The sequence below is a fragment of the Antechinus flavipes genome, chromosome 2, assembly GCF_016432865.1.
Source record: "Antechinus flavipes isolate AdamAnt ecotype Samford, QLD, Australia chromosome 2, AdamAnt_v2, whole genome shotgun sequence".
Classification (NCBI taxonomy): Eukaryota; Metazoa; Chordata; class Mammalia; order Dasyuromorphia; family Dasyuridae; genus Antechinus; species Antechinus flavipes.
The window spans coordinates 537915366-537940987 of record NC_067399.1 but is presented as its reverse complement, the minus strand read 5'-3'; the positions used below and the strand labels follow the sequence as shown (position 1 = coordinate 537940987).

The 25622-nt window shown below is 34.6% G+C and overlaps 1 protein-coding gene across 3 annotated transcripts in view; it reads left to right on the top strand.

Moving 5' to 3' along the window:
• The first annotated feature begins 3485 nt into the window (after window positions 1–3485).
• PIAS1 (protein inhibitor of activated STAT 1) overlaps window positions 3486–25622 on the top strand; it is a 205368-nt gene continuing 183231 nt past the window's right edge. Inside the window, exon 1 of one of the 3 annotated variants that reach the window (XM_051980785.1) lies at window positions 3486–3582. Coding sequence is in view for 2 of the 3 variants with exons in the window: in XM_051980782.1 (XP_051836742.1) it covers window positions 3547–3582 (36 nt within the window). In the remaining variant the exon portion in view is untranslated. The remainder of the gene's footprint in view (window positions 3583–25622) is intronic. The other 2 variants (XM_051980782.1, XM_051980784.1) reach the window with 2 other exon arrangements.

The window sequence follows — 25622 nt, the reverse complement described above, 5'->3', positions numbered from 1 at the left end:
CCTACATTGCATCTATTACTTCTTCAGTACCAAATGCATTATAAGAAATAGAAGAAGATGAAATTAGGATAGGCAGCTGAATCTAATTAGATACATACAGAAGGAATTCACACTAATTTGATTATTTTAAAGGCACTCTTGGATTGGTGCTTAAGCTACTATCAGGGTGGAAGTAGGGTGAGAGTAGGAAGGGGGAAAAGATTTTGAAATGAATGGAAGAATTTATGGATGATATTAAATGGTATTGATTATTTAAAATTTTTATAATAAACTTGACAGTTATTAAGAAAATGAATATATTTCTATATACAAAGGATAGAAAAAAAGATTACCCAAGAAACTATCACATAAATTATTTTTAAAAGTAAACATCAAGTTTAACATGGTAGAACCAATACCTTTCTTCTTGTTTGTGTCCCTTTCCGAGCTCTTTTCTACTCTTTTCTGTATATTTTTAGATATTTCATTAGTGCTCTTTTTAAAAATCATTATCACTATCTCCCATTTCCCCTCACAACATTCCCTGCTTATTTAAATAAAAGCTTTCTTTTGCAGCAAATAAGTATAATCAAACAAACAAAAAAAAAACCCTGCATTTTATTTGTCAAGTCTGGAAATGTATAATTTGTTATGAATCTATAGTCCATTTATATTAAGAATTATGAAATGTTTCATCATTACTTTTCTGGAGTTGTAATTACTCAGATCAAAGTTCTTAAACTGTTCAAAGTTGTTTTTCTTTATATTGGTATTTTCATTGTGTAAATTATTCTTTTCATTCTTTTAACTTCCTTTATCAGTTCATACAAGTCTTCCCAGGTTTCTCTGACAGTCCTTTCCCTCATTTCTTATGATGCAATAATATTCCAATGTTCATGCCTTATCATTTATTTATCCATTCCCCAACTGATGTACCTTGTTTTCATTTCTGTAGTTTTTGTATATGTGGGTTTTTTCCCCATCTGTCTTTAATATCTTTGAAATATGAAGGCTAATAGTGGTAGTGATAAACCAAATTGTATGCAAAGTTTAGTAACTTCCTGGACATGAATGCTTTCCAGAATAACTGGACCATTTCACAATGCATTAGTATGCATTCCCACAACTCCTCCATTAAGTGTCATTTTTATTTCTCATCATCTTCGATCACTTCCATATATATCTCAGATTAAAACATTATCAGTAGTTTACTGAAAAGATATCCCCCCACAGATTGTTCTCCATTAACTTCATTGATTTCATTTGTACAAAATAGTTTCAATTTTATGTAATCAAAAATATCCATTTTATCTCCTGCAATTTTTTTTAACCCTTGGTAAATCAAAACATTTCCCTATATCTCATTTCCTAATTCTCCAATTTGTTTGTAATATTACTTTTTATATCTACATTGTATATCCATTTGAAATTTATTGTGGTATATGGTATGAATTATAGTCAATATATATTTATTAAGCATTTACTATGTAATAGGCATTGGCTTAGCAATGGGGATACAAAGAATAGTCTAAACCTAATTATTCCTATACTATTTTCTAGTTTCCCCAGTAGGTTTGTTTATATATTTGGAGGAGAGGTTGTTTTGGTTTTTTTTTTTTTTTTAATAGTGCATCTTTATCCCAGTAGTTGGTTTCATTGGGTTTATCATTATGTTCAGCCTCTATTGAATCTTTTAAACTTAATCTGCTTCATTGTTTGACTTTTCCATTTTTTTAACCAGTCACAAATAACTTTTGATAATTATTTCTTGATAATATAGTTTGAGATCTGGTACTTCTAAGCTGTCTTCCTTTCCATTTCTCCCTGCCCCCTCTTTCCATTGAGTTTCTTAACCTTTTTTCTTCCAGATAAATTTTATCATTATTTTGCTTAGTTCTACAAAGCAATCTTTTGATAGTTTGTTTGGTATGGAATAGAAAAAGTAACTGATTTAAATATTGTTGTCACTTATATTACATTGGCATGGCCCAACACTGACAAGCTTTAAAGCACTGACAAGCATAAAGCTTTCATAAAGGATTCACCCAATATCCTGGAAATGTTCTCATTCTTTTAATATATTGAGGGGGACCAGTAATCCTTCCCCAAAGCCACAATAAGAAATAAGAATAGTATTGTGCACAAGCAGCCCACATCAGAACAGTAAAAGAAAAGCCAAGAACAGTACCCACGCAACCTGCTCTAACACAACAAGAGAAAGAACCAGCATAATATCTAAGCAGCAAAGCATTGAGTTGTGAATCCTCTATGAAAGTTTTATGCAGAGACATTGGTAAGAATTGCAGAGAACAAAATATTGATGAGAAGGTCCTACTTTGCATCAATGAACAAAGTATCCACAATGGTGAAATCGCTGATCTACCAAAGATTAGAATTAGCATGATAATGAAAACACAAGAGATCAGATTTACTCATCCTAAATTGTACTCTTATTGACTAGCCAATATCTCTCTGCTTCTTTCCCCAAAGCTTGAGATCCTTGGAATCAAGAATGTGAGCTGAATTGGACTTTATTCCAACTAGGCAGAGGTGCTGGGATTTCCTCAGGTAGTGGGGCCTGGAATTCAAGTCAGCAAATGGTAGAAGTTATTCAAATGTGTAAGCAGGATTTCTGAGCTATGCAGAAAGTAATAGCTATTTGGTCAAGTCATGTCAAATAAAAAGGAGAAAGGGATCAATGCAAGAAGCAGCAGATGAGATCCTGGGACAGAATGAAGGCAGGCTAAGCTTTTCATAAAAGTGGATAAGCTAAGAACAAGAAGATAGAAATGAGATATTCAAATTGATCAGAAGAAAAATTAAGTACCAAGGTAAAGAGCAAGTGATAGGAGTATGACCTTCATTCTGGATTTTGCTCAGGATTGGGGCTAGAAATGATTGGAAGTTTTATCTATTCCCTTTTTCCCCCTGAGGCAATTGGGGTTAGGTAATTTGCCTAGGGTCACACAGCTAGTGTCTGAATCCAGATTTGAACTAAAGTTCTCCTGCCTTCAAGATTGGTGCTCTATCTACTGCAACATCTAGCAACCCTGAGGCTATGAGTTGGGGATTGAGGCCTCCCAAGATGGCAACGATGTTTTACTACCTGAAGAGCCAGAAAATGCTGTGAAGAGAAGGTTCCTGCTCAGGGCAGGAGGATAGGAACAAGAGCACCAGATGAATTGTATAAAATTTGGACTTAGTTATCTGAGACATATTAAGCCAAATAGCCAAAAGCAGAAGACAGGACCTGAATTTAAAACCCTGAGTCATTATCTGAGTCAATATGAACTGAGGTGAGTTTGTAGTCCAGTTAGGAAATAACGAGAAGAAAAATGATAAGAGCAGTAAATGTAGGAAAAACAAAAAAATAACAATGACATTGATGACAATGATGATGATAATTATACTAACTCCTCAAAACCTGATCCATTGTCCATGTCATAGGTAGGGTGGGGGTGGGGCAGAGAAAAAGGCAATAGCAAAGTAAGAGAATGTGCTCCACAGTGTTGTACAGCCTTGATACTGTGTGGATGATGTGTCAAGAACCCTGAAACAGAAACCAGAATGGGCTCTAGCAATACCAGCCCAGGAAAATGTGATGTAAGTGATGCTATGAATCTAAGGGACAATCAGGGTGACATAGGGGTTCTAAGACAGTCCTATTAAGAAACATTTTAATGATCATCCTGACCCTAAGAATAGCAGAGCAACAACATTATTTTATGTTCTGATACCATTAGAGCACATCAGAAATACAAATATCCTGTCTGCTGTTAATGCTCTAGTGTAGCTAGCACTGACCATCCACCCCATACAAACCACAAATGTTCTTAGAATGGACTGAAGATATGAAAATGTTCATCATATGTCAGTACTACACCAAAGTAAGTTGATTCAAAGGTAAGGGATTGAGGGAGATGAACAATAAATCAATCACTGCACCTCACTTTAAGTAACTAACAAAATATTCTACCTCTGATACCTTTATCAGATAAGCATACCTCTACCTAAAGCAACCAATCTAAAGTGTCCATCTAATGTATCATCACATGAGTCCTGTGAGTTTTTATACAAAATGGCAAACTAGTTCAGAACCAAGTATTAAGTATTTGTCAGCTGAGAGGAGAGAAAATAATTCTTGTTTCACTCACTACCAGGGAAGAAAATTCTATTTTGTTTTTTGCTTTTCAAATGAAAGCTCAACTCTGGTTCGGTGGTCAATTAAAAGGTTTTTCATCACCTCTTTATAAGCCTAAAGGTAATACTTATAATAGACTTGTGTGTACTTGCTCTGAATTGGGAGGATCCTTGAATACATCACTCAAACCCAAATCCTTATGGGGTTGATATTGGCAGAGCATAATACCCATGGTCTAAGGATTGTCCCCTCATGAGATAGTCTTCTTTTTCCACTAGAAATAGATCTAATTAATTATAAGCAAGGATTTTAAAATGTCTTTTGTCAATGACATCCTCAGTGCAAAGTTATACAACCAATGTATTAAAAATAATAATACAAGTCAAGCATAAGAAATAATTTGATTCCTAAACTTATATTAGATAAATAAAACTTAGAAAGATTAGCACTTCTTCATCAAAAACATTTTCTAGTAGCTGTTTTCAGAGTATAAGATAAATAGATTTTAAAACTTACATGAGTATATTTGAAACAAGTACACCTCATTTCACAAAGCAATAGTAAAGACTGGCAATAGATATTCTTTGTTAGATTGGTTAAATGTAACTGAAAGCATTTGATCTCCAGATAGAATCCATGAAACAGCTAAAACCCAAAAGTAATAATAAAAGTTCCTCCAAAGGCAATATCTATATGAATATAATCAACAACATGGCCACAAAGAATAAGAGATGATTGAATCTTGTAGAATGGTTCATAGAAACAGAGGTTGTGATAGGATCAGGATTTCCCTTTTCCATACAACAAAGATTTGCTTTCCATAAAAGGCAACAAAACCCTTCCTGGGTCTTGATTGGTCCCTGACTCTTTTGTAAGTTTCCTGTTCATTTTAGGGTCCAAAAAAGTCCTAAGGCGTTAGGGTCCCTCCTATTTGATGAATTTCTAAAGATGACAAAAAGTCACCATACCTTTTTCTGTTATCAAATACATTTCCATATAGAGACAAGAGGAGCAGCTTTTGAAGAAGCTAATGGATACTCTATCCTTTTCACATATTATTTATTATTTAAATGTTATTTATTTATCACATATTATTTATTATTAAAACACTAGCTTTAGAGCAAAAAAATCTTTTTTAAACAAATTAACTCAAAGTTGTTTTTCTTTATAGTAGTTTTACTTTAGAAGTTGTTCTTATTCTATTCACTTCACTCTGGATCAGTTCATAAAGATTTTCTCTGAAACTGTCCATTTTGTTTTTTCTTACAGTACAATAATATTCTATTACATTCATATGTCATAAATTGGTCTTTTCCCCTAATAGGTGTACACATTTTAGTTTCAATTATTGGCCACTACAAAAAGATTTACTTTAAATATTTTTTGTAGCTTTTGGGCTTTTTTCTTCTTTCTTTGATCTCTTGACCTCAAAATATCCTTGAGAATTTGGCAAATAAATTTTTTATAGCTTTTTATTTTCAAAAATATGCATGGATAATTTTTCAACATTGACCCTTACAAAACCTTGTGTTCCAAATTTTCCCCTCCTCCCCACCTGCTCCCTTAGATGGCAAGCAATCCAAAAATATGTTAAACATGTTAAAATATATGTCAAATCCAATAAATTCAATATATATATATGTATATATATATTTATACAATAATCTTACTGCACAAGAAAAATCAGATCAAAAAGGAAAAAAAAATGAGAAAGAAAATAAAACACAAGCAAACAAAAACAAAATAAATGAAAATGCTCTGTTGTGATCCGCACTCAGTTCCCACAGTCCTCTTTCTGGTTGTGGATGGCTTTCTTCATCACAAGATCATTGGAACTGGCCTCAATCATCTCATAGTTGCAAAGAGTCATGTCCAGAAGAATTGATCATCATATAATCTTGTTGTTTCCGTGTATAATGATCTCCTGGTTCTGCTCATTTCACTTAGCATCAGTTCATGTAAGTCTCTCTAAAATCATGCTGCTGATTTTTTCTTATAGAAAAATAATATTCCATAACACTCATATACCATAATTTATTCAGCCAATATCCAACTGATAGGCATCCACTCAGTTTTCAGTTTCTTGCCACTACAAACAGGGCTGTCATAAACATTTTTGCACATATGGATCCCTTTCCCTCCTTTAAGATCTTTGGGATGTAAGCCCAGTATAAACACTGCTGGATCAAAGGGCATACACAGTTTGATAACTTTTTGAGCATAGTTCCAAATTACTCTCCAGAATGTCAGCAAATAAATTGTAGAGTAACCAGAACATCACTAAAGAAAAAAAGTGTTATCTACAACTCTTCAGATATATATATATATATATATATATATATATATATATATATATATATATATATATATATATAATTGATCCATAAAAAAAATTTTAGGACTCTCTTTAATAACTGTCATCATTGAATACTCATAACCTCCAAATTATATAGACTGAAAAACTTTCAAAGTAAAGAAACCTAGCATAAAAATTAAAACCATATGGGAACAAGATGAGGAACATATTATGAAAGTTTTCCTACCTGCTACAAGTTGTTCAAAAGATTCTTTCAGTGATAAAATCTATGTTCCAATACTCTTAATCAATTATAAGAATTGTTTTATCAACCAGTGCAATAATTTGCAGAACATTAAATAAACAAGAAGGATATAGCTGGAAAATTACTTAAATTTCTATCTGAACCCCATCCAAAAAAATCAGAGATAATAGTAATAATTTTTAAAATAACTTACATAAGTATAGCTCTTTAAAGTATACAAAGTACTTTATAAGTATTATCTCATTTAATCTTTCACAGAACCTTGTTGGGCAGCTACAACTTATTATTCAAGAATAAAGAAGTTAAGTGATTCACTTATGATCATACACAGAAGTAAATTAACCACGGAAGTTTTAAATCTGTCTTCCCAACTCTAAGTCCATCACTGATAGTAAACCTCTAAAAATAGGAAACATAATTTGAAACCCTTCAAAAAGGAATGGCAGCAAATAATTTGGGATTTTCCTAGATAAAGTTTGTGGGATCTGCTAGTAAAATTCAATCTTGTAGTTCATCATTACAAGAAATTTTCTCTCTTTTTAAAGAATAGGAAGGTGAGCTGAAATATATAGTTAGCTTTACAAATCAGAACTTAGCCCCATCTAAAATTTAGATGTGATTTATCATATCTAAAATCAATTCGGTATTTTAAGTTGTTCTCTTAAAGTTTTCCAAGATGGGTGAACACTCTTCACAGGCTCTCTCCAAAGTAGGAGGGTTAACCTTGCCATTTTTATTGTCCTTTCTCAGTATTCTTGGCCTCTGTGATACTCTGTACTCTTTAAGTACCTTCGGCTTTATTTTGCTTTGTGGCTGTGGCTTGGCTCTATGTCTAGAACCTCATTTTAAATTGGTCATGGCCCATTGCTATTGCTTCACATCTCATCCTTCATGTTTCTTCCTGTATTACTTTTCTAAGTTGTGAGATGGGATAATAAAGTCAAGATAAAATCACATCCAGTCATTTGCAGCTCTGAGAAGCTGGTATGTTGTTGTCAAAAGCTGGCGTGAAGCCATCCAGAGTAGGAAATGTTCTTCTATGTAACCAGCCTTATCGAAAATCCTAACAACTTCTTGCCAAAAAGGCTTTTTTTTTTTCAAATTTAGGAAAATTAAGATGCATTTCCCTCAGGCAGTCCTGAGTGCCTCTAAAGGTAAAATCCTTACAAGGCTTATTGAGCTCATAAATATGTTCTTCTTTATAGGATGAAGTCGGCAATACTAATACTCTCTTGTGAAATACCTGCATTTTAATTATGGAGCATAGTTTATGTATCCTTGTCATCAGCACCATCAATTAGCATTAATTGAAGGTCCACACTGTCCTAACCATTGAGTACTAGGATAGGATCTAGACTTCTGATTTCTTTGGTATAGGACTAGGGGAGGAATCTCTCTCTACCAGTGGAGGTTGACACTTTCTTTGTAACTTAGAGCTTAGTTTGTCTATAGTGTTGCAAGGCTAAATGAATTTACTCAGGAATTACATAGCCAATATGAGTCAGAGATAATCCTTGAATGCATGTCTTCCAGTCATCTCTCTTTCCACTACTCCACATTGCCTCTCATCTAGTACATATTCATGTACTGCTTCTCATTTGGCACATTCTCGTGGAATTAATTACTTGAGACTTTTCACTATGGAAATGGTCTTTTAAAAAAATTATTATATTCCCACTTCATGGAATAAAACAAGCATTTCTATAACACAGTACAATTATAATCATTTTTAAAATGACTGTACATGAAATTACAAATAACTTTCTATTCCCTCCAAATATACAACAGAAGCATTGTGTAAATTTTTCCCCCTCTTTCTTTCTTCTCTTTCCCCTCCCCAGCTCTAGAGATGACTACCATCAGCAGACATAAACAGGTGTGTATGTATGTAAAATTATTTTACTCATGCCTCTATTTATCAATTCTTTCTCTAGATGCAGATAGTATCTTTGGTTCTTCTTGAGACTGGGATCAATCTCTGAAACACTGATCAGTAATTTACTCAACTGTCTCTTTAGTATCTATGTATTGTTATGCCCAAATAATCACTTAATTAATTCAGATCCACCTTCCCCTCATCCAAATTCAGTTAGTGACTGTTGGGTCTTTTGTAGGCCAAAAAGATGATGGGTGGGATTTCTACATTTTCAACCTTTCACTAGGGGAGAAATAAGCTATGCTTACAAATGTATCTTCAGTTCATGTATCAATCAGCCAGCAGATATTTATGGAGCATTTCCTCTGCATCCAGCCTTAAATATACTAAGTGCATATTATTAAAAAGACAAAAATTTACTCCTTGCCCTGCCAGAGTTTAGAATCAATTTGGAAAGGCAATTCGATTCAATTTACTTAATAAACTTTTGTTAAGTATCTATGTACAAGGAATAAGATACATATATACATATATATATATAAAGATACTTTTGTGAATCATTACAAGGCTTTTCTCTCCCATCATGAGTCCGTACTAGAAATTCTTAGCTCCTTTCAAAGCTTAGTACAGGGGCCATCACTCATAAGGACTCTTGTTTCCTGATGCTCTTGGTGATTAGTGCTTCTCTGCCCCCTTACTTTGCATTTACTTTGGGTATTCTTTACATCTGTATACATATTTTATTTCCTGTAGAACTTGGTTGTTTTGTTTTTAAATTCCAACATAACTTTGTAATCCTAAGTATTCAAACTGCCAAAAAGGTCAAGAATCTTTGCTGTGTAGAGTAGAAGACCCTTGAGAGTAGGGACTAGGTTTTGCCTTTGTTTTTTCTTAAGAAGAGTGCTGTGTACATAGTATTTACTTCATAAAAGTAAAATTTGTAAATGTATAATTTTTTATTTTATGAAATTAACTTTATAAAATTGTAAAGTTAATTTATAAAATTAACTAAAGTAGTAGAATGGATGAATATTAGAAGTGCCAGCTGTGCTGTTTCTTAGATCACCTGTGAGATTTTAGGCAAGTCTGCTCTATTTTAGGCCCTCACTTTTATCATCGATCAAATTAGGGGGTTAGATTAGGTGATTGCTGAAGTCCTTTTCAGCTCTTAACATTCTATTATCCTATTTGGATTAAAACAGCAACAACAACAAAATAAAACACAAGACAATATAGTGGCAAAGGTTAGGTGAGTGGTACAATATTGCAACACTGTTGACAAGCAGTTTTGCATCCAAGGCAGACTACCAACTTAAACCATTCTCCCTACCCCTATCATAATGGCATTGTGTGCTTGGGATAGTGTCTATTTTGCATATTTTTCTGTGCCTCTAAGCTTTGCATGCCTGATCCAAGTGTCTTCCTTGCTTCACCTTTGTTACAGCTCTACAACAAAATGCCATAGGAGAAGAGAGAAAAATCATGTTAGGGTGAAGTGGTTTGATGAACATATATTTGGGGAAATATATCTTGTCGGACTATACCTATTTGTTACAAGAGTTTTTTTTTTTTCTTTTGGCAGAGTGTAATGGAGGGAGGGAGGTGGAAAAAAGAAAATAAATTCTTGTTAATTTTTTGAAGTACTTTAAAATAAAATAAGAAGTAGGGTTTGGGAGAAGGGAATTAAGGGAGCAGAAGGAATAGAGATTCAAAATGGGGAGACAAACAGCACAAATAAGCAGAGCTGTGATTGTGCCAGCTAGGGTTTAAAGACTGTGAGAAGATCCCTCTGACTCAAATGCAGGATTATTATAGGGAAATGGTAAGAAATAAAATGTTTTTCCTGACTTGTTTTACTAGTTAACTTTCTATATTAACCAGTGAATCACTATAAGCTCAACATTGTGGTAGAAGGTGCAAATAAGTTTAACACATAATCCTGGCCTTTAAGTAGCTTGGCCTCTTCTTCAGTCTTGTTAGAGAGACAAGACTCAAATATTAAAAGATAATTAACAAAGTAAAGCAGCTTAGCATAATTGTCAGATGAGTAGTAGAGACAACAAGCAATACCCAGATCAGACAGATGGGTGCTGTTGACCTAGATCAGAAGTAGAAATTGCAGTGAGATTAGATAGTTAGAAAAGACTTAGGCTGATCAATGAAAAATAGAAAAGGTTCAGCTAGTTTACAAAAAAGCATTTATTAATCTCTTACTATGTACCAGCTCTTGTGCTGGAGATGGTGGGTGGAGGGTAGGAATGCAAAGAAACAAACCAAAAATCAGTCCCTGCCTTCCTGCATCCCAGGCCACTGCCAGTCATCTGGACTTTGATGATTCTGAAAAGAGAGTGACACTGATAGTGTTGCACAACTGCCTCACTTATATCCAATTTACTAGCAAGTCAAGAGAACACCCCTCATGATGTTATCGGTCCTCTTTGAAAATAAAGGATAACAGCAATGTTACTACTGGGCTTATATCCCAAAATACTAAAGAAGGGAAAGGGATCTGTATGTGCAAGAATGTTTGTGGCAGCCCTGTTTGTAGTGGCTAGAAGCTGGAAAATGAAAGGATGCCCATCAATTGGAGAATGGTTGAGTAAAGTGTGGTATATGAACATTATGGAATATTATTGTTCTGTAAGGAATGACCAGTGGGATGAATACAGAGAGGACTGGTGAGACTTACATGAACTGATGCTGAGTGAAATGAGCAGAACTAGGAGATCATTATACACTTCAACAACAATATTGTATGAGAATGTATTCTGATGGAAGTGGATATCTTCCACAAAGAGAAGATCTAATTCAGTTCCAATTGATCAATGATGGACAGAATAAGCTACACCCAGAGAAGGAACACTAGTAAATGAATGTGGACTACTTACATTTTTGTTTTTCTTCCCAAGTTATTTTTACCTTCTGAATCCAATTTTTCTTGTGCAACAAGAGAACTGTACGGTTCTGCACACATATATTGTATCTAGGATATATTATAACATATTTAACATGTATAAGACTGCCAGCCATCTAGGAGAAGGGGTGGAGGGAGGGAAGGGAAAAGTCAGAATAGAAGTGAGTGCAAGGGAGAATGTTGCAAAAATTACCCATGCATATGTTCTATCAATAAAAAGTTATAATAAAAAAAATAGTAAAAAAGAAAAAAAGAAAATAAAGGATGAACAACAATTCTAATTGGGGAGAAAACATGTAAATATCTAAGGACATGCAAGACATATACAGATAGATGGAAGGTAGTTTGAAAGAAGGTAGCATTTGCAGCTAGAAGAATCAGAAAAGGCTTCCTGCAGAATTTAGGCTTTAAGTGGAGTTCTTAAAGGGAGCTAGAGAAATTAAGAAGCATAAGTAAAGTGGGGGAGAAGGCACAACATTTCAGGCAAAGTAGAATGAACAACTTTTCAGGCAAGAGGAATGGAATATAGAAAAATGAGTTGGAAAAAAGCATATTCCTAGGAGAGTGAGAATGCTAATCCTGTCTGACTAGTGTGTATGCATATAGAAGTAGTGGAAACACACTATTGAAAAGGTATAGACTATGCCACATTGTGGAAAGTCTTGAATGCCAAGTTCAGGAGTTTTGAATTTAATCTATAGATATTACTTGCTGAATAATTAAGAAGCAAAATTTTGCTCAATAGTTATAAGAAATACTAAAAATATATTCTTTGTTTCATATTACAGCCAATTAAAGAAGAGAGCCAGACAGTTAAGGATGGGGGGAGAAAGAGAGAGAGAGAGAGAGAGAGAGAGAGAGAGAGAGAGAGAAATGTAATAAGTTCTAATTTTGTTAGTGTTTGTTGGAAATAAATGCTCTGCTCTCATATTGCTATTTTTCCAGGTAATGCGCCTGGTGAGCTTTCAACATTTGTTCAAATTATGATCTTCCACCCCCACATTCTCTAGACTTTGCTTTCACAAATGGAATCAGTCTTAGAGGGACATGGTACCTACAAATCATTCTTAGGCTAATGTTTAAGGCTTTACAGAGGTGGGTAAAAAGACCCAGCTAATGTGCACACAAAGATACTCATACATGTGCCTGTCATATATATGTATATATATATGACTATAAAGATCTAAATATTAATATAATATATAATTATCATTGTTAATAACAATATCAAAGCTATTAAAAGTTTAAACTGCACAAAGACCTTTAGAGCATTCTGTTTCTTGGGGGTAGCTAGGTGACATATTGGCTAGATCCTAAGATCCAGAATAAGCCTGTTATCATTCTCTTGTTCCTCAGTTGTGTCCAACTCCTCATAACCCCATTTAGGGCTTTCTCGGCAAAAATATTGGGATAGTTTGACATTTTCTTCTCTAGATCATTTTACAGATGAAGAATGAAGGCAAATGGGGTAAATGGCTTGCCCATGATCACACATCTACTAAGTGTCTGAGACTTCCTGACTCCAGGTCCAGCACTCTATCTACTTTTGCCACTAGGTACCCTGGAATCAGAAAAACCCATGTTCAAAAGTGATCTTAGACTCTTACCAAATGAGTCATACTGGACAAGTTACTTAACTTCTGTCTGCATTGGTTTCCTTAAGTGCAAAATGACAATAATAACAACTAACTCCTAGGGTTGTTGTATGACTCAAATGAGATAATATTTGTAAATTGCTGATTTATAATAGTTACTTCATAATTGCTTGTTTCTTTCCTTCATTGGTTATGGAATAGCCTTTATATTCTCTCATAGTATGAATGTACTTCTTTCTCTCCACCAAGAAAGGATTCATAAGAGATCATAAATAATTAAGACAATGATTCTCCCATTTTTGGTGAATCCTATTTCCCTCTCCAGGATCAAAACTCCAGGCTCATCGACTCTCCAGGAATGAGATCCTCCCAGATGGAAAATGCATTTGAGGCTAATAAAAAGATAACTGCCTCTTCCTCCACTGAGTCTTACCTGATCATAGTTATATAAAATCATTTAGATGTAGAGCACAATTCAGATTTCAAATTCCTGTGAAGAAAATTTTATATTTGAAATTTTTAGAGAGTAATTTCTGACCTTGTCCATTCCAGAAAATTATAGAATCCTGATGAGAAAAACAGCATAGCAAAATGGACAAACCAACTTTGTTGGTACTACATATTGGTACTACAACACATTTACTTATGATTTGAAATCAGAATCTAGTTTAAATAATCACTACTGTCTTATTCTTCCCATTTCCTTAGTCTTTTATATAAAAGCAAAAAGTAGCATTACTTTTTATACTTGCTGATTTGAATTGGCTTGATTTCATACAGATCAATGACATGATTGTGAGTTAGCTTATAGCCTCTACATTCCAGAAGTGATTCAATGGCACTTATTAAGAGACTATTATAGTACTCTGAAAAGATGGTAGACTGGGTCAAAAAATTCCAAGCTCTCCAGAAGTCTCCTACAAACAAAACAAAATTTCACTTGAGAGTAAAAATAAACTGGTGAATAACAAATAAACTTGAGGCAAGAGGAGATCAAAGAAAGAAGCCTCTTATGAGGAGGTTTGTCCCACAAAAGTATAAACGCCATTAGACTAATGCTGATGTAATAAGCTATGAGCCCGAAGGCTAGCTGAATCCACAGGTAGCCTCAACCCCAAAAATAGAAACTTTTACCTTCCAAAAGGTGTGGGGAGTGGAGGTCTGAGTTGGGGAAGACTGAGGAAACCTCTGGTTATAAGGAACACCAGGTTCAACTGTGTGTTGAGAAAGTGCCCTGGGCAAGAAGGAATCAGCACAGGCCTAGTGAGTGCAGCAGAAGCAATAGTTTACTTATAGGAGGATGGAGTTCTTGATTTGGGGTTCTAAGCCAGAGAGAAGAACTAAAGAAATATCTAAAGCAGAGGTACCATTCCCCTACCGCAGGATCAGAGTTGATTATATTAACAATCTGCTACAAAATGAATAGGCAAAGAAGGAAGAACCCAATCGTGGAAAGTTACTATGAGAATAGGGACAGCTGGACTTGGTCTTTAGGATACTAAAATTTAAAAAGCCTTTTCTCCTCCAAAGACAAATGTCAAATGGTTATATATCCAAAAAGAATTCATAGAAGAACTCAAAAAACTTTAAAAATCAAAGGAGATTGATGAAAAAAAAATTTTTTAAATAAGAATTGAAGAAAAACAAAATTATGAAAAGAAAGTCAACCAACTGGAAAAGAGATCCAGAGTCTTAAGAAAATAACTCTTTGAAATTAGAATTTGGCAAGGGGAAGCCAGTGAAGTTATGAGACTAAGAAATAATAAAACAAATCATAAAAAATAAAAAAATAGAAGATAACATGAAACATAAGAAAAATAAGAGATCTGGAGGACAGATCAAAAAGAGAAAACATAAGAATAACTGGACTACCTGAAAGCTATGACCAAAACAAATCTTGATACAATAATATAAGAAATAAAGAAAATTGTCTTGAAGCAATAGAACAAGAGGGGAAAGTAGAAACAAAAAAAAAAAATCTACCAATCATTACTTGAAAGAGATCCAACAAGGAAAACATAAAAGAATACCATTGCTACATTTTGAAACCCCAAATCAAAGAGAAAATTTTACAGGCAGCAATAACAAAAATGTAGAGGGCTGAAATTCTTGAGTCCTTGCATTGAAGTCGTTTCAAGCACTTAGGGCTAATTACTTATTGGACAATATTTTATGGGCATATTCTTGGAAAATGGCCCTTCCCACTATCCTGTGCTGGCTCAATAATTGGTGTATACAGAGGATTGTAGGAGGGACTAGGGGGTGGAAAAAGAATAGCCAAAGTCACTCTTTGTGCTAGCTGAGGAAGAAGGCAGTCATGGAGATTCTGCTTCCATCCTGTTCAATCCTGCGTCTAAAGACCAAGAATAAAGACTAAGAACTTTTACTTATCCTTACTCCAGCTGATTCTGGGGTGTCTGGGGTGCTAGCACGGTTGTCACACAAAAACAATTCAAACATGCTGGAACTACCATTAGAGTCACAAAAGACCTATCAGCAGTTATGATAAAAGACAGCAAGTCCTGGAATACTCTATATCGACAATCAGAAGAGCTAGGGTTGCAGACAAAAATATAATAGTGAATTTTTTAAAAAAGAACATTCAATGAACTGTCAGATTTTCAGGATCTTGTTGCAAACTTAATAGAAAATTTGACCTATAAGAGCCAATATCAAAGACTTAATTTCAAGGAACACAATAAGGACAAACTGTTTATGTTTTATGTATAGAAATGTAAATCACATATTTAAGATTATTATTAGTAATTGGGTAATCCAAAAGAAAGATTTGAATAGAGCTGAGTATAATGTGATTCTCAAAAGGTACAGGAGCAAGAACCAACACAGAGGAATTAGATGGGGGAGGAGAGCTAATATTTCTAAAATACTGTTCACATCAGGATACATATATACACCTAGAAGATTATAGGACCCTCCAAAACTTATAAAGAGGGGAAGGGATAGAATAAATTGGGGTATGGAAGTGTGTATAGATTGCTGAGAAAGAGAGAAAGAGGGAAGGAAAAGAGTTGTGAGAGGGATCCTTAGGCAGGAATAGGGAAGCAAGTTAAGCAAGAGCAAAGCAAAAAGTAGAAGAGTTAGCAGGGATAGGAAACAAGAGATATATACAAATACAATGATGAAAACTATATATATATATATACACACACAAAACAATGATCAGCAGTTAAATCTATTAGAAAAAGGGGGAATAGCAATCATTAATCTCAGAAAAAGTCAAAGTTTTAAAAAAATTTAATCAAAAGAGAGAAATCTACATTGTATGTCACCCATGTTAATATTGTTTTAGATGTATGGGTATTTATGTGTATGTATATATATATATATATATATGTGTGTGTGTGTGTGTGTGTGTGTCTGTGTCTGTGTCTGTGTGTGTAAATATGTATATGTGTGTGTGTGTGTGTGTGTGTGTATGTATGTGTACACAAATATATCTGTGCTTAACTGTAGCCTGTTTGGGGGAGGTGAAGAGGAGGAAAGGGAAAAAAGAATAAAGAAAAAGTACAGAGTAGAGAACAAAAGAAAAACTATAAGGAAACAAAGAAAAGATGGATAGTTTAATATGTCTTCTATTATTATATATGCTTTCCTGAAATGAAAATTTATTTTTAATATTTTAATCCTCTCTTATCTTCTGTTGTGCACATAACTATATCTTTTTTCTATTTTCTTTTTTTTTTAATTTGCATTTAAGTTTTAAATAAAGAAAAAAAAAAGACTATTATGAGCAAGACACTCTGCTAAGCACTAGGAACTACAAAGACAAAAATAAAATTTTCCATGTCTTCAAGGAGTTTATATTACATTGGCAGAACAAATGCAGTATAAAAATAAGTTAATACAAAATAATTTGCAGAGAAAAAGAACTTAGCCAGACATGTACTATATAGACATATAAATTATATATGTGTGTGTATATAGATGCACATATACATATTTTGTTTTAATTAGCTAAGATTCACCTTGTTCCCTCTCATTGAGAACATAAGATAAACAAAAACAACTATATACATTTATAGTCTATCAAAACAAATTTTCATATTGGCCAAGTGCTAAAAAAAATTTGGCAGTCTACATTCTGAGAACCTCACCTCTATCAGAAAGTGGGTAACTTGTTTCATTATTAGTCCTCTGGAATTTGGGTTGATCTATTCCCTAAGATGTCAGTATAATAGTATTCCATCATATTTTTTTTTTATGAAATTGCTTTTTATGTTTTGGAGTCCTTTTCTTCTGCCTTTGTTTCTTGATCACCCTTGCCAATTCTTCCACACTACTTTCTGCCCTCAGATTTTATATTAAGCCTGGATTCTGTGGCACTTATGGAATGAAGTTCTGGACAGATGTGCTACTCCTTTTGGGGGGGTTTGAGTGTTGTGTTATTCTAGAATCTCAGGAATAGGCTGGGGTCTTATAAGGTTTCAGTGCTTCCAAAATACTTTTCCTCGTCTGAACTTTGTAAATTGCTGCTGAATTTGGGTATCAGCAAAAATATTGTTTCTCCTTTGTTCTCAGAGAGGACCAATGACATCAGGAGGGGCATGTCTTGACTTGGGAGTAAATTGGATTCGAGTGAGGTAGAACTTCCCAAAGTCATCAGTCCCACTCTCTCCTCCACTCATTGCAATCTAGTGGAAATACAAAAAGGCAATGGCCTGGGATGCAGTGGATGACCTTAGCCATTCTAAATTAAGGTTTCTTGCACTGCTTCTAGATTCCACCCCTATCAGTGAACTGGAAAGCTTGTTGATTAGGGTGGTAGAATTATAAGTTCTCCTTTTGATCTGGGATTCCCAACCAGGTCATTCACCTACAGGATAAGCTAGGTATAAGGGACTTATGTTGTTCTTATGTTGTTCTTATGTTGCTTTGTTCTGAGGTTTTAGACATGCCACTTCTACTGCTGCTAAAGCTGCTGGCTTCTGAGCTTCCTTTGTTTGTAAACTGTTCACAACCTCCTCACTGGAAATATCCCTGGAGATCCCCTTCACACTCTGCCATGGATCTGTGACCTGAAACTGGGTAATGGATGACAAAAACTTCCAGTTGGCATCCATCCCATGGTGGCACCCATAGTGTGAGTTTGGGAATATCCAATTATGGATCTGAGATCTCTCAACATGGTTTACAGCTTTCCCCTCAGTTCAGAGTATTCTGCTCACAGAGTGCTCCTAATTTGACCCTGGTCTCTTTCCTATCTTCCTGTGCCCAGCTAAGCTGGACAGATGACTCACTGTGACTTTTCCTGGATTTCCCCCTTATCATCCTTCTCTTTAGGAAAATGTTGTGGATTGATCCCTATAATTCCATTGGCTTGTCCTCCTCCATCAATTAGGAATGGATGAACTATTTGTGATGTATAAATGTGTTGGGGTACTGTTGTGCTATAAGAAATAATAAAGGGAATGGTTTCAAAGAAACCTGAGATGACATATATGAACTGATGAAAAGTAAAGTGAGCAGAACCAGGCAAATAGTTTATACTGTAACAAAAATATTGTAAAATCATACAACTTCAAAAGATGAGATACAATACAGTTATCTAATCTGGTTCCAGAACACTGATGATAGAAGAAAGCTCCCCATCACTTGACAAAGAAGTGATACACTAAATATGCATAATGAAAGGTACCTTTTTTAATATGGGAATTTGCTATATTTGACTAAGCATATATGTTAAAATTGGTTTTTTTTATTCCTTTTTCCCCCCTAAGGAGGTAATAGAAGGAGTAAAGAGAGAAAATAAATGCTTTGCTAATTTGAAATTTTATTTTAGAAATCTGCTCATGCTATAGATCTTTGCTAACTCTTTTTAGGATGCTAAACCCCTGTTAGAGTTAATTTAACAGTCAATGGCATACTCTTCTTCTTCCACTAATCCTTAGTCTGCTAAAGTTCTCTGTGGATTTAGCCTGCCCAATGGCATCAAACCACTTTGTGGCTTTTCCTGGTTACTGTTAGGGAACTTGTCTCCCCTCTTGTTAATTACTAAAATCCCTTTTCCTTGCTAACAACTGTTAATGTATTTAGCCAGATCTTAGCAGAGTAATAAAATCTTTGCCCCTTGAAAAAACAATAAATAACACTGTATTTTAGGAAAATTAATCTGTAAATCCTGTGAATGAAAGGTCACACACAAGAGATAGGGAGATTGAAGGTTACTGTAAGTCATCTAGACAAAAGGTAATAAAAACCTAACCCAGAGCAATGAGAAGGAAAGGAGGGAACAGTTTATAGAAGCATGTTGGAGACAGAATCAACGACTTCCCTATTTATTGGATTGAGGGTAAGGATCAGTATAGGAATGGGCAATCCAAAGAAAGAGATTATTGAAGTCTTTACTCCTAAAAGCCTTGGTGCTTTGCATATGTGGTCCATTAACAAAAAATAGATAAATCAGAAAAAGGAAAAGGTTTAAAGAGAAAAGGGGGTTTGATTTTAGCTTTGCTAGTTACTTTACCCTTATTTTATACTCTGTTAATTTGGATCATTTCCTTTTTTTCTTCTTAATTTAACCTCTTGGGACAGTTTTTCCAAGAACTCTTCTTTGCTCTTCATGAATCCATTCTTTTCATCATCAGTTTACCTGTCCCAGATGAAGGTTCTATATTCTTAAGATAAGAGGTGTAATGTCCAGACTAACTTTCTGGAGGATCTCTGGACGAGCCTTGGTCTTAGGTGGAAAAGTGATGATCTACTCAATTTTACAGATGAAAACCTGAGAACTACCAAGGGATCATGACTTGTCAAAAGTTCTCATAGACAGAGTCCTTAATAATTATCACAATATACTCTTTCTAAAATTAAAATATTTGTCTATTGTTAATAAGCATTATTATGGGATAGTATTAAAAAAAAAAGTAATGAACTTCCAATCAGAAGTTCTGAGATCAAATTCTAGTTCCAGTAATTAATAGCTGTGTGATCATGGGCAAATCACTTAACAACTTTGAATCTCAATATCTTCCTGCATAAGATGGGGGTAATAATATTCCCATTCCCCCATTACACTAGGTGGTTGAGAAGAAAGCATTCTGAAAGAATTAAAGTATTACATAAATATAAATTATTATGACTTTCTTTTGATAAAAATCCTAGATCCTAGATACTTTTATGCATTTTGAAGGTTTTAAAGGATTTTATAAATATAAATTATAATTTCTTCTGAAAAAACCTAACACCATTTTTTTTGTAAATTTTGAAATCCTCAAATTAGCATGCTTACATTTTGTCTATTTTCATGGTTCCCCAATCTACCATATTTTTTTTGGGGGGGGGATGTTGGGGAGAAATCCCTTTTAATATTTTCTTTTTTTTTAATCAAACTGTTCTGGCAGCTTCATTCAAAAACTAGGCTTTCCTTGAGAGTTTTTAGCTGAGGGGAAAAAAAATTCGTTTTTGCATGCTAGAACTGCTCACTTAGGCTCTGTGGTACTGACTCAAGCCATTAATTTCATAAGCACCCACATAATGTTATAGGGGAGATATTTAAAAAGCCATAAAAAAAAACCCAGGTAATTGCTATACATGTCCCTACAGTCCCGACACAGTAATAACTTGCCTACAAACAAATTCCTTGATAATGCATGTGCTATAGGTAAAGTATATGAAAGTGGCATAGAGATGGGAGCAGAGCTAAAGAAGTCAGAAGACTTTAAGTTCTATATTTTATTTTCACCACTCAAAATGGCAGATATCTTCTAATGACTTGATTTTAGTTATTTATGTACATCTTATCTTAGCAAACAGATACTAAATTCCTTGAAAGCAAATGATATTTTGCATGTAATTGGAAGGGGAAATTTAAAATTAAAAAAAAACAACAACAGATGATGAGTTTTATGTATGCGTATGTATATATGCATACATATATAACCATAACTCAAGTGTAGAAGACCGCAGATATTGGGGAACTCTGAGAAAAGTATACTTGAAGCAAAGATACTTACAACAATAATCAGGATGCTGTAATGATGTAATTGTAATGGGGTATTTAAAGGCTGAGAGGACTGGAATCGAGACATTCCATCTTTGACACCTCTAATATAGAAGATAAATAGGTAGAAAAAAGCTTTATTGTAATGTCCAGGCTAACTTTCTAGAGGTCTTCCTGACTGGCCTTGGTCTCAGCAGGATTGTCAGCACGAGGATAGTCAAGAATAGAATCTAAAGTCTTTATTGTCTCCTTCACAGTCTGTGTCTGTCACAGTTTGACCCATTCTTGATCTTAGTGGAGGAATACAGGAGGCAGGAGAGCCACTAGGAGGATGGTCAAAGATGGAATATGTCATTTCCAGTCCTCTCAGCCCTTAAATACCTTTGTACAATTACATCACTACAGCACACTGAGCATGTGCCAACTGTAGAACCATTACATCACCATACTAAGTATATATGAATTAGAGAACCATGATCTCATCAATAACACTGAGTTAATAACCTGCTATAAGTATTTTTGTTTCAAGTATACTTTTCTCAGAGTTCCCCAATATCTGTGGTCCTCTACACTTAAGACCCCCAAGCTCTGGCTTTACAGAAACTGGGTTCAATCTTGGGGTTTTCCTACAAATCCAATTTTTGGCTTGTTCCTTTATGTGGTTACCTCCTGAGAATATCAGACTACTCATGGTTAGGTTCCCAAAGTAAAGTATCCTTTATCTCTTGAGCCATCACTCAAGCTATCAATCTATTAACTATCATCTATTTCAGTATGTGTACACACACACACACACACACACACACACACACACACAGAGCAGTGTTCTGATTTAACTAGCTTTCTGGGGGAAAAAATGAACATGACAGTTTTATATTTAATCTTCATTAACATTTTTTCCATCACTTTCTTAATCTAAGACAATCAGCAAAATAATAACTTAAAAACGGTTTTTTTAGAAGAAATTATAATTTATATTTATAAAATCCTTTAAAACTTTCAAAATGCATAAAAGTATCTAGGATCTAGGATTTTTATCAAAAGAAAGTTATAAGTATGTGACTATTTCCTGAGATTGGTTGGAGCTGGCTCCAGCATAGACCTGCTGTAATCAAAACTACACTTAGTCCATTTACTTGTTAGCTTATCAGCATTTGGTTGGATAGGGATATTGTAGCTTTTTCTTTAGCATGAGGGTGAGAAAAATCATGCATCTCTTTTGCCCTACTCATGTAACTTCTACCCTCATTTAGATTCTCATCATTTTTTTTCCTCAGATATAATTTTTTAAACCTCCCAATAGGTCTCCTGCCTCTCTGACCCGGCTTCTAATGCACCTGCCAAATTGATATTCCTAAAACACAGATTCCCTTTCCTGCTAAAAAAAAAAAATTCTGTGGCTCCCTAAACATAGTCTTTAGGTAAAATTTGATGATATACTCTGAGACATTTCCCCAAAGAAAATAATAATAATAACTGACATTTGTGCTGTTCTTCAGTTGTCAATTTGCACATTACTTTTGAATGCATTTTCTTATTTGAACCTCACAACAACCTTGTGAGATAGTATCTCATTTGAAGATGAGAAAACCAAATCTTAGAGATTAAATGACTTTTCCATGGTCACACATCTATGGTCAGAATCACGATTCTAACTCAAGTCTTCTTAACTCCAAATCCACTACAATTTCATCTTCCATGGAATTTTGTGTTTCAAGGAACCATGTGACCTCAGGAAAGAAAAAAAAAAGTCTGTGTTTCTCTTTCCTTCTCTTTTTTCTATTTTTCTTAGCTGTTATTCTCTCCTCTGGGATCTGTACCTTTTAAAGTCTAAGTTTAAGGGTGTGGTTCAAGTATACATTAGCCAGATTCAGTCAATTATTCCCTAAGGCATTCAGTCATTCTCCAAAGAAATGATTTAATTCCCCAGTGCCTCAATGTAGTATCAATCACAGTGTCTTGCTTTACACATAGATGACAGTTAAGCAAAGGCATAATGTAGTGAATAAATTTGATAGGGGCTGAACTGAAAATCTAAAAAACCTATATGTAAATCCTGCTTCTGGTAAGTTATTCATGTTTAAGTCCCCTATTTCCTCTAGTCACATTTTCTTCATCTATAGAAAGAAGGTTTAAACTAGTTATCTTCTACAAAGCTTTTCTAGCTTTAGACCATTGATCTTGTAAAAGTCGACTAGGCTCCTTCTGGCCATAATCTCAACATTTAAAGCACTTTCCTTAATTGGTAATGCAATTATCCTTATTATTATCCCCACTTGACAGATAAGAAAACTGAGGACTAGAGACTTATAAAAATTTGCAGCTAATTAGTGACTCAGTTTAGAGAAGAACCCAGATTTCTTGACTCCTGGTTCATTGTGATTTCTACCACAATACATTATCAGCTGAGCAAATAGGTTGCACCCTTCCTTTCCTCAATATACTGCATTGAATAGTTTTTTCATCATCCTGGAGAAGCATCCACATTATCCTCTCCACTCACACTGCCTTCCATTATCTTACTCTGCATCCTCATTATCTATGTTGGGAGAGAAATGTGAAAGGCGACTTTCAAGACTCATCCATTTATAAGCAAGACTAGCAACAAATGGGGCAAATGTCTTCTCCATGACCACAGACCCCAAGTTAGGGATGACAGCATCTTTCATGTGATTAACAAGATGACAGAGCAAAATTTCCAGCAGCATAGGTTAGCATCTTCTGATGGACTAGCCTTTTCAATGAAGAGGTGTATGGATTAAGTCTACAAGCAATGGGAATTGCTACAATACTTTTAAGCTAATGAGACTGATATTTAGGTTAATCAAGTTTCTCTGGAAACTGAGTGATAAGTAAAGCTATAAGCATTGTAAATTTGTTTCAGTCTTGTCTGACTCTTCATAACCCCTTTTGGAGTGGTCCTGACAGAGATACTGAAGTCATTTGCCATTTTCTCCTCTGTTGCAAATGACGAAACTGAAGCAAATGGGATTAAATGACTTAATTGTCATTTATTAATTAATTCATCAGTAAGTATCTGAGGCTGAATTTGAACTCAGTTTTACTGATTCTGTGCCTGGTGCTCTAAATTCTGTGGCACCTAGCTGCCACTGAAGTGGGTTACAAGTCACAATGGAGGAGGTACAGGTCACAAAAGTAGAATTATGACCTAAGTGATCTGAGGGTTTAACCTGAATGAATTTGCAAGAGTAAGGAATTTAGGCATATCTAATTAAGGATGATATTAAATCTATGCTAGCTTGATTAAACCTTTTTTTCCCCTGAGGCAAAGGATTAAGTGACTTGCCCAGGGTCACACAGTAGAAAGTGTTAAGTGTCTGAAGTCACATTTGAACTCAGGTCTTCCCGACTTCAGGTACTCTATCCACTGTGCCACCTAGCTGCCCCTAACTTGATTAAGTCTTTACAAAAATAGAATTAAAATCAATTTTCAATTTCACACCTCTCACCTGGATCTCCTAATATATATGGCTCCCACCTCCATTTCCAGTATTATATTATTCTCCCTCTCTCTGGTCTCCCAGCTGTTCCTGGTAAATAATATTCCATTTCTCTCCCCAGTGACTTTTGTACATCCAAGTGGACCCTCATGTCTGGAATATACTCCCATATTTCTTAGAAACCCTAGCTTCCTTCTGAGCACAAGTACCATTTTCTACATGAAGTCTTTCCTGATTTCCCACAACTGTTAATACTCTGTCCCTGTTAAAATTACTTTGTATTTATTTTCCCCTGCATGGATTGTATGCCCCACACCAGAATGTAATCTCCCAGATGGCAGGAACTTTTCCCTCCTTAGTATTTCCAGCATAGTGGAGGATTGATTGGGAAAGGAAATAGAGAGCATGCATAATGCATTTACTTTGTGCCAGGTCCAGTGGCATATCTCTCTCTCAGTATCTATACAAGCAAGTCACACACCCTCTGCCCTTATATTGTAGGGAAGACAACACAAAAGTGAAAGTTGGAATGAGGAGGCTGATGAGGATATTGATGGGATTATAGGAAATTTGGAGTGTAGAAATAGGAATGACTTGATAGATTCTTATTAAATTTTTGTGGAACTGAATTGAATTATTTGAACTATTTAAAATCCTCTAAGGAGTGATCTGTATTTTTTATATTCTAAACAATTTAGGTATCTGAGTTTTAGTAGCTCTATTTTGAGATTGAGTATGAATTTCTCAAACCCTCTTCTCTTATTTAAATGAATCCCTAATTTCATTAGCACAGGGATATTTATCAATTTTACAAAGACTTTGCCATAATTTTACCTTAAGAACAAAAATATCCTAGGAATATTTTTATATTTGAACTCTTGCAAAAGTTCATTCCATGATCAGATCCCTTCATGAAGTTAATTACATAAATCCCTCTAATATCAGGATGCTAAAGAGAATTTCTGAGGGTTGTGGACCACAGCTTTTACTTGTATTTGTTCTGTGTCAAAATAAAGTGCAGAACATTCAGACACCTCCATAGGTTACCCTACAAGTGTCTTAATGTTGTGGGTGTGAGGAGTACCTGAAATTGTTCAGATATTTTACTATTGTCCTTATAGAAAGGGCACAATAT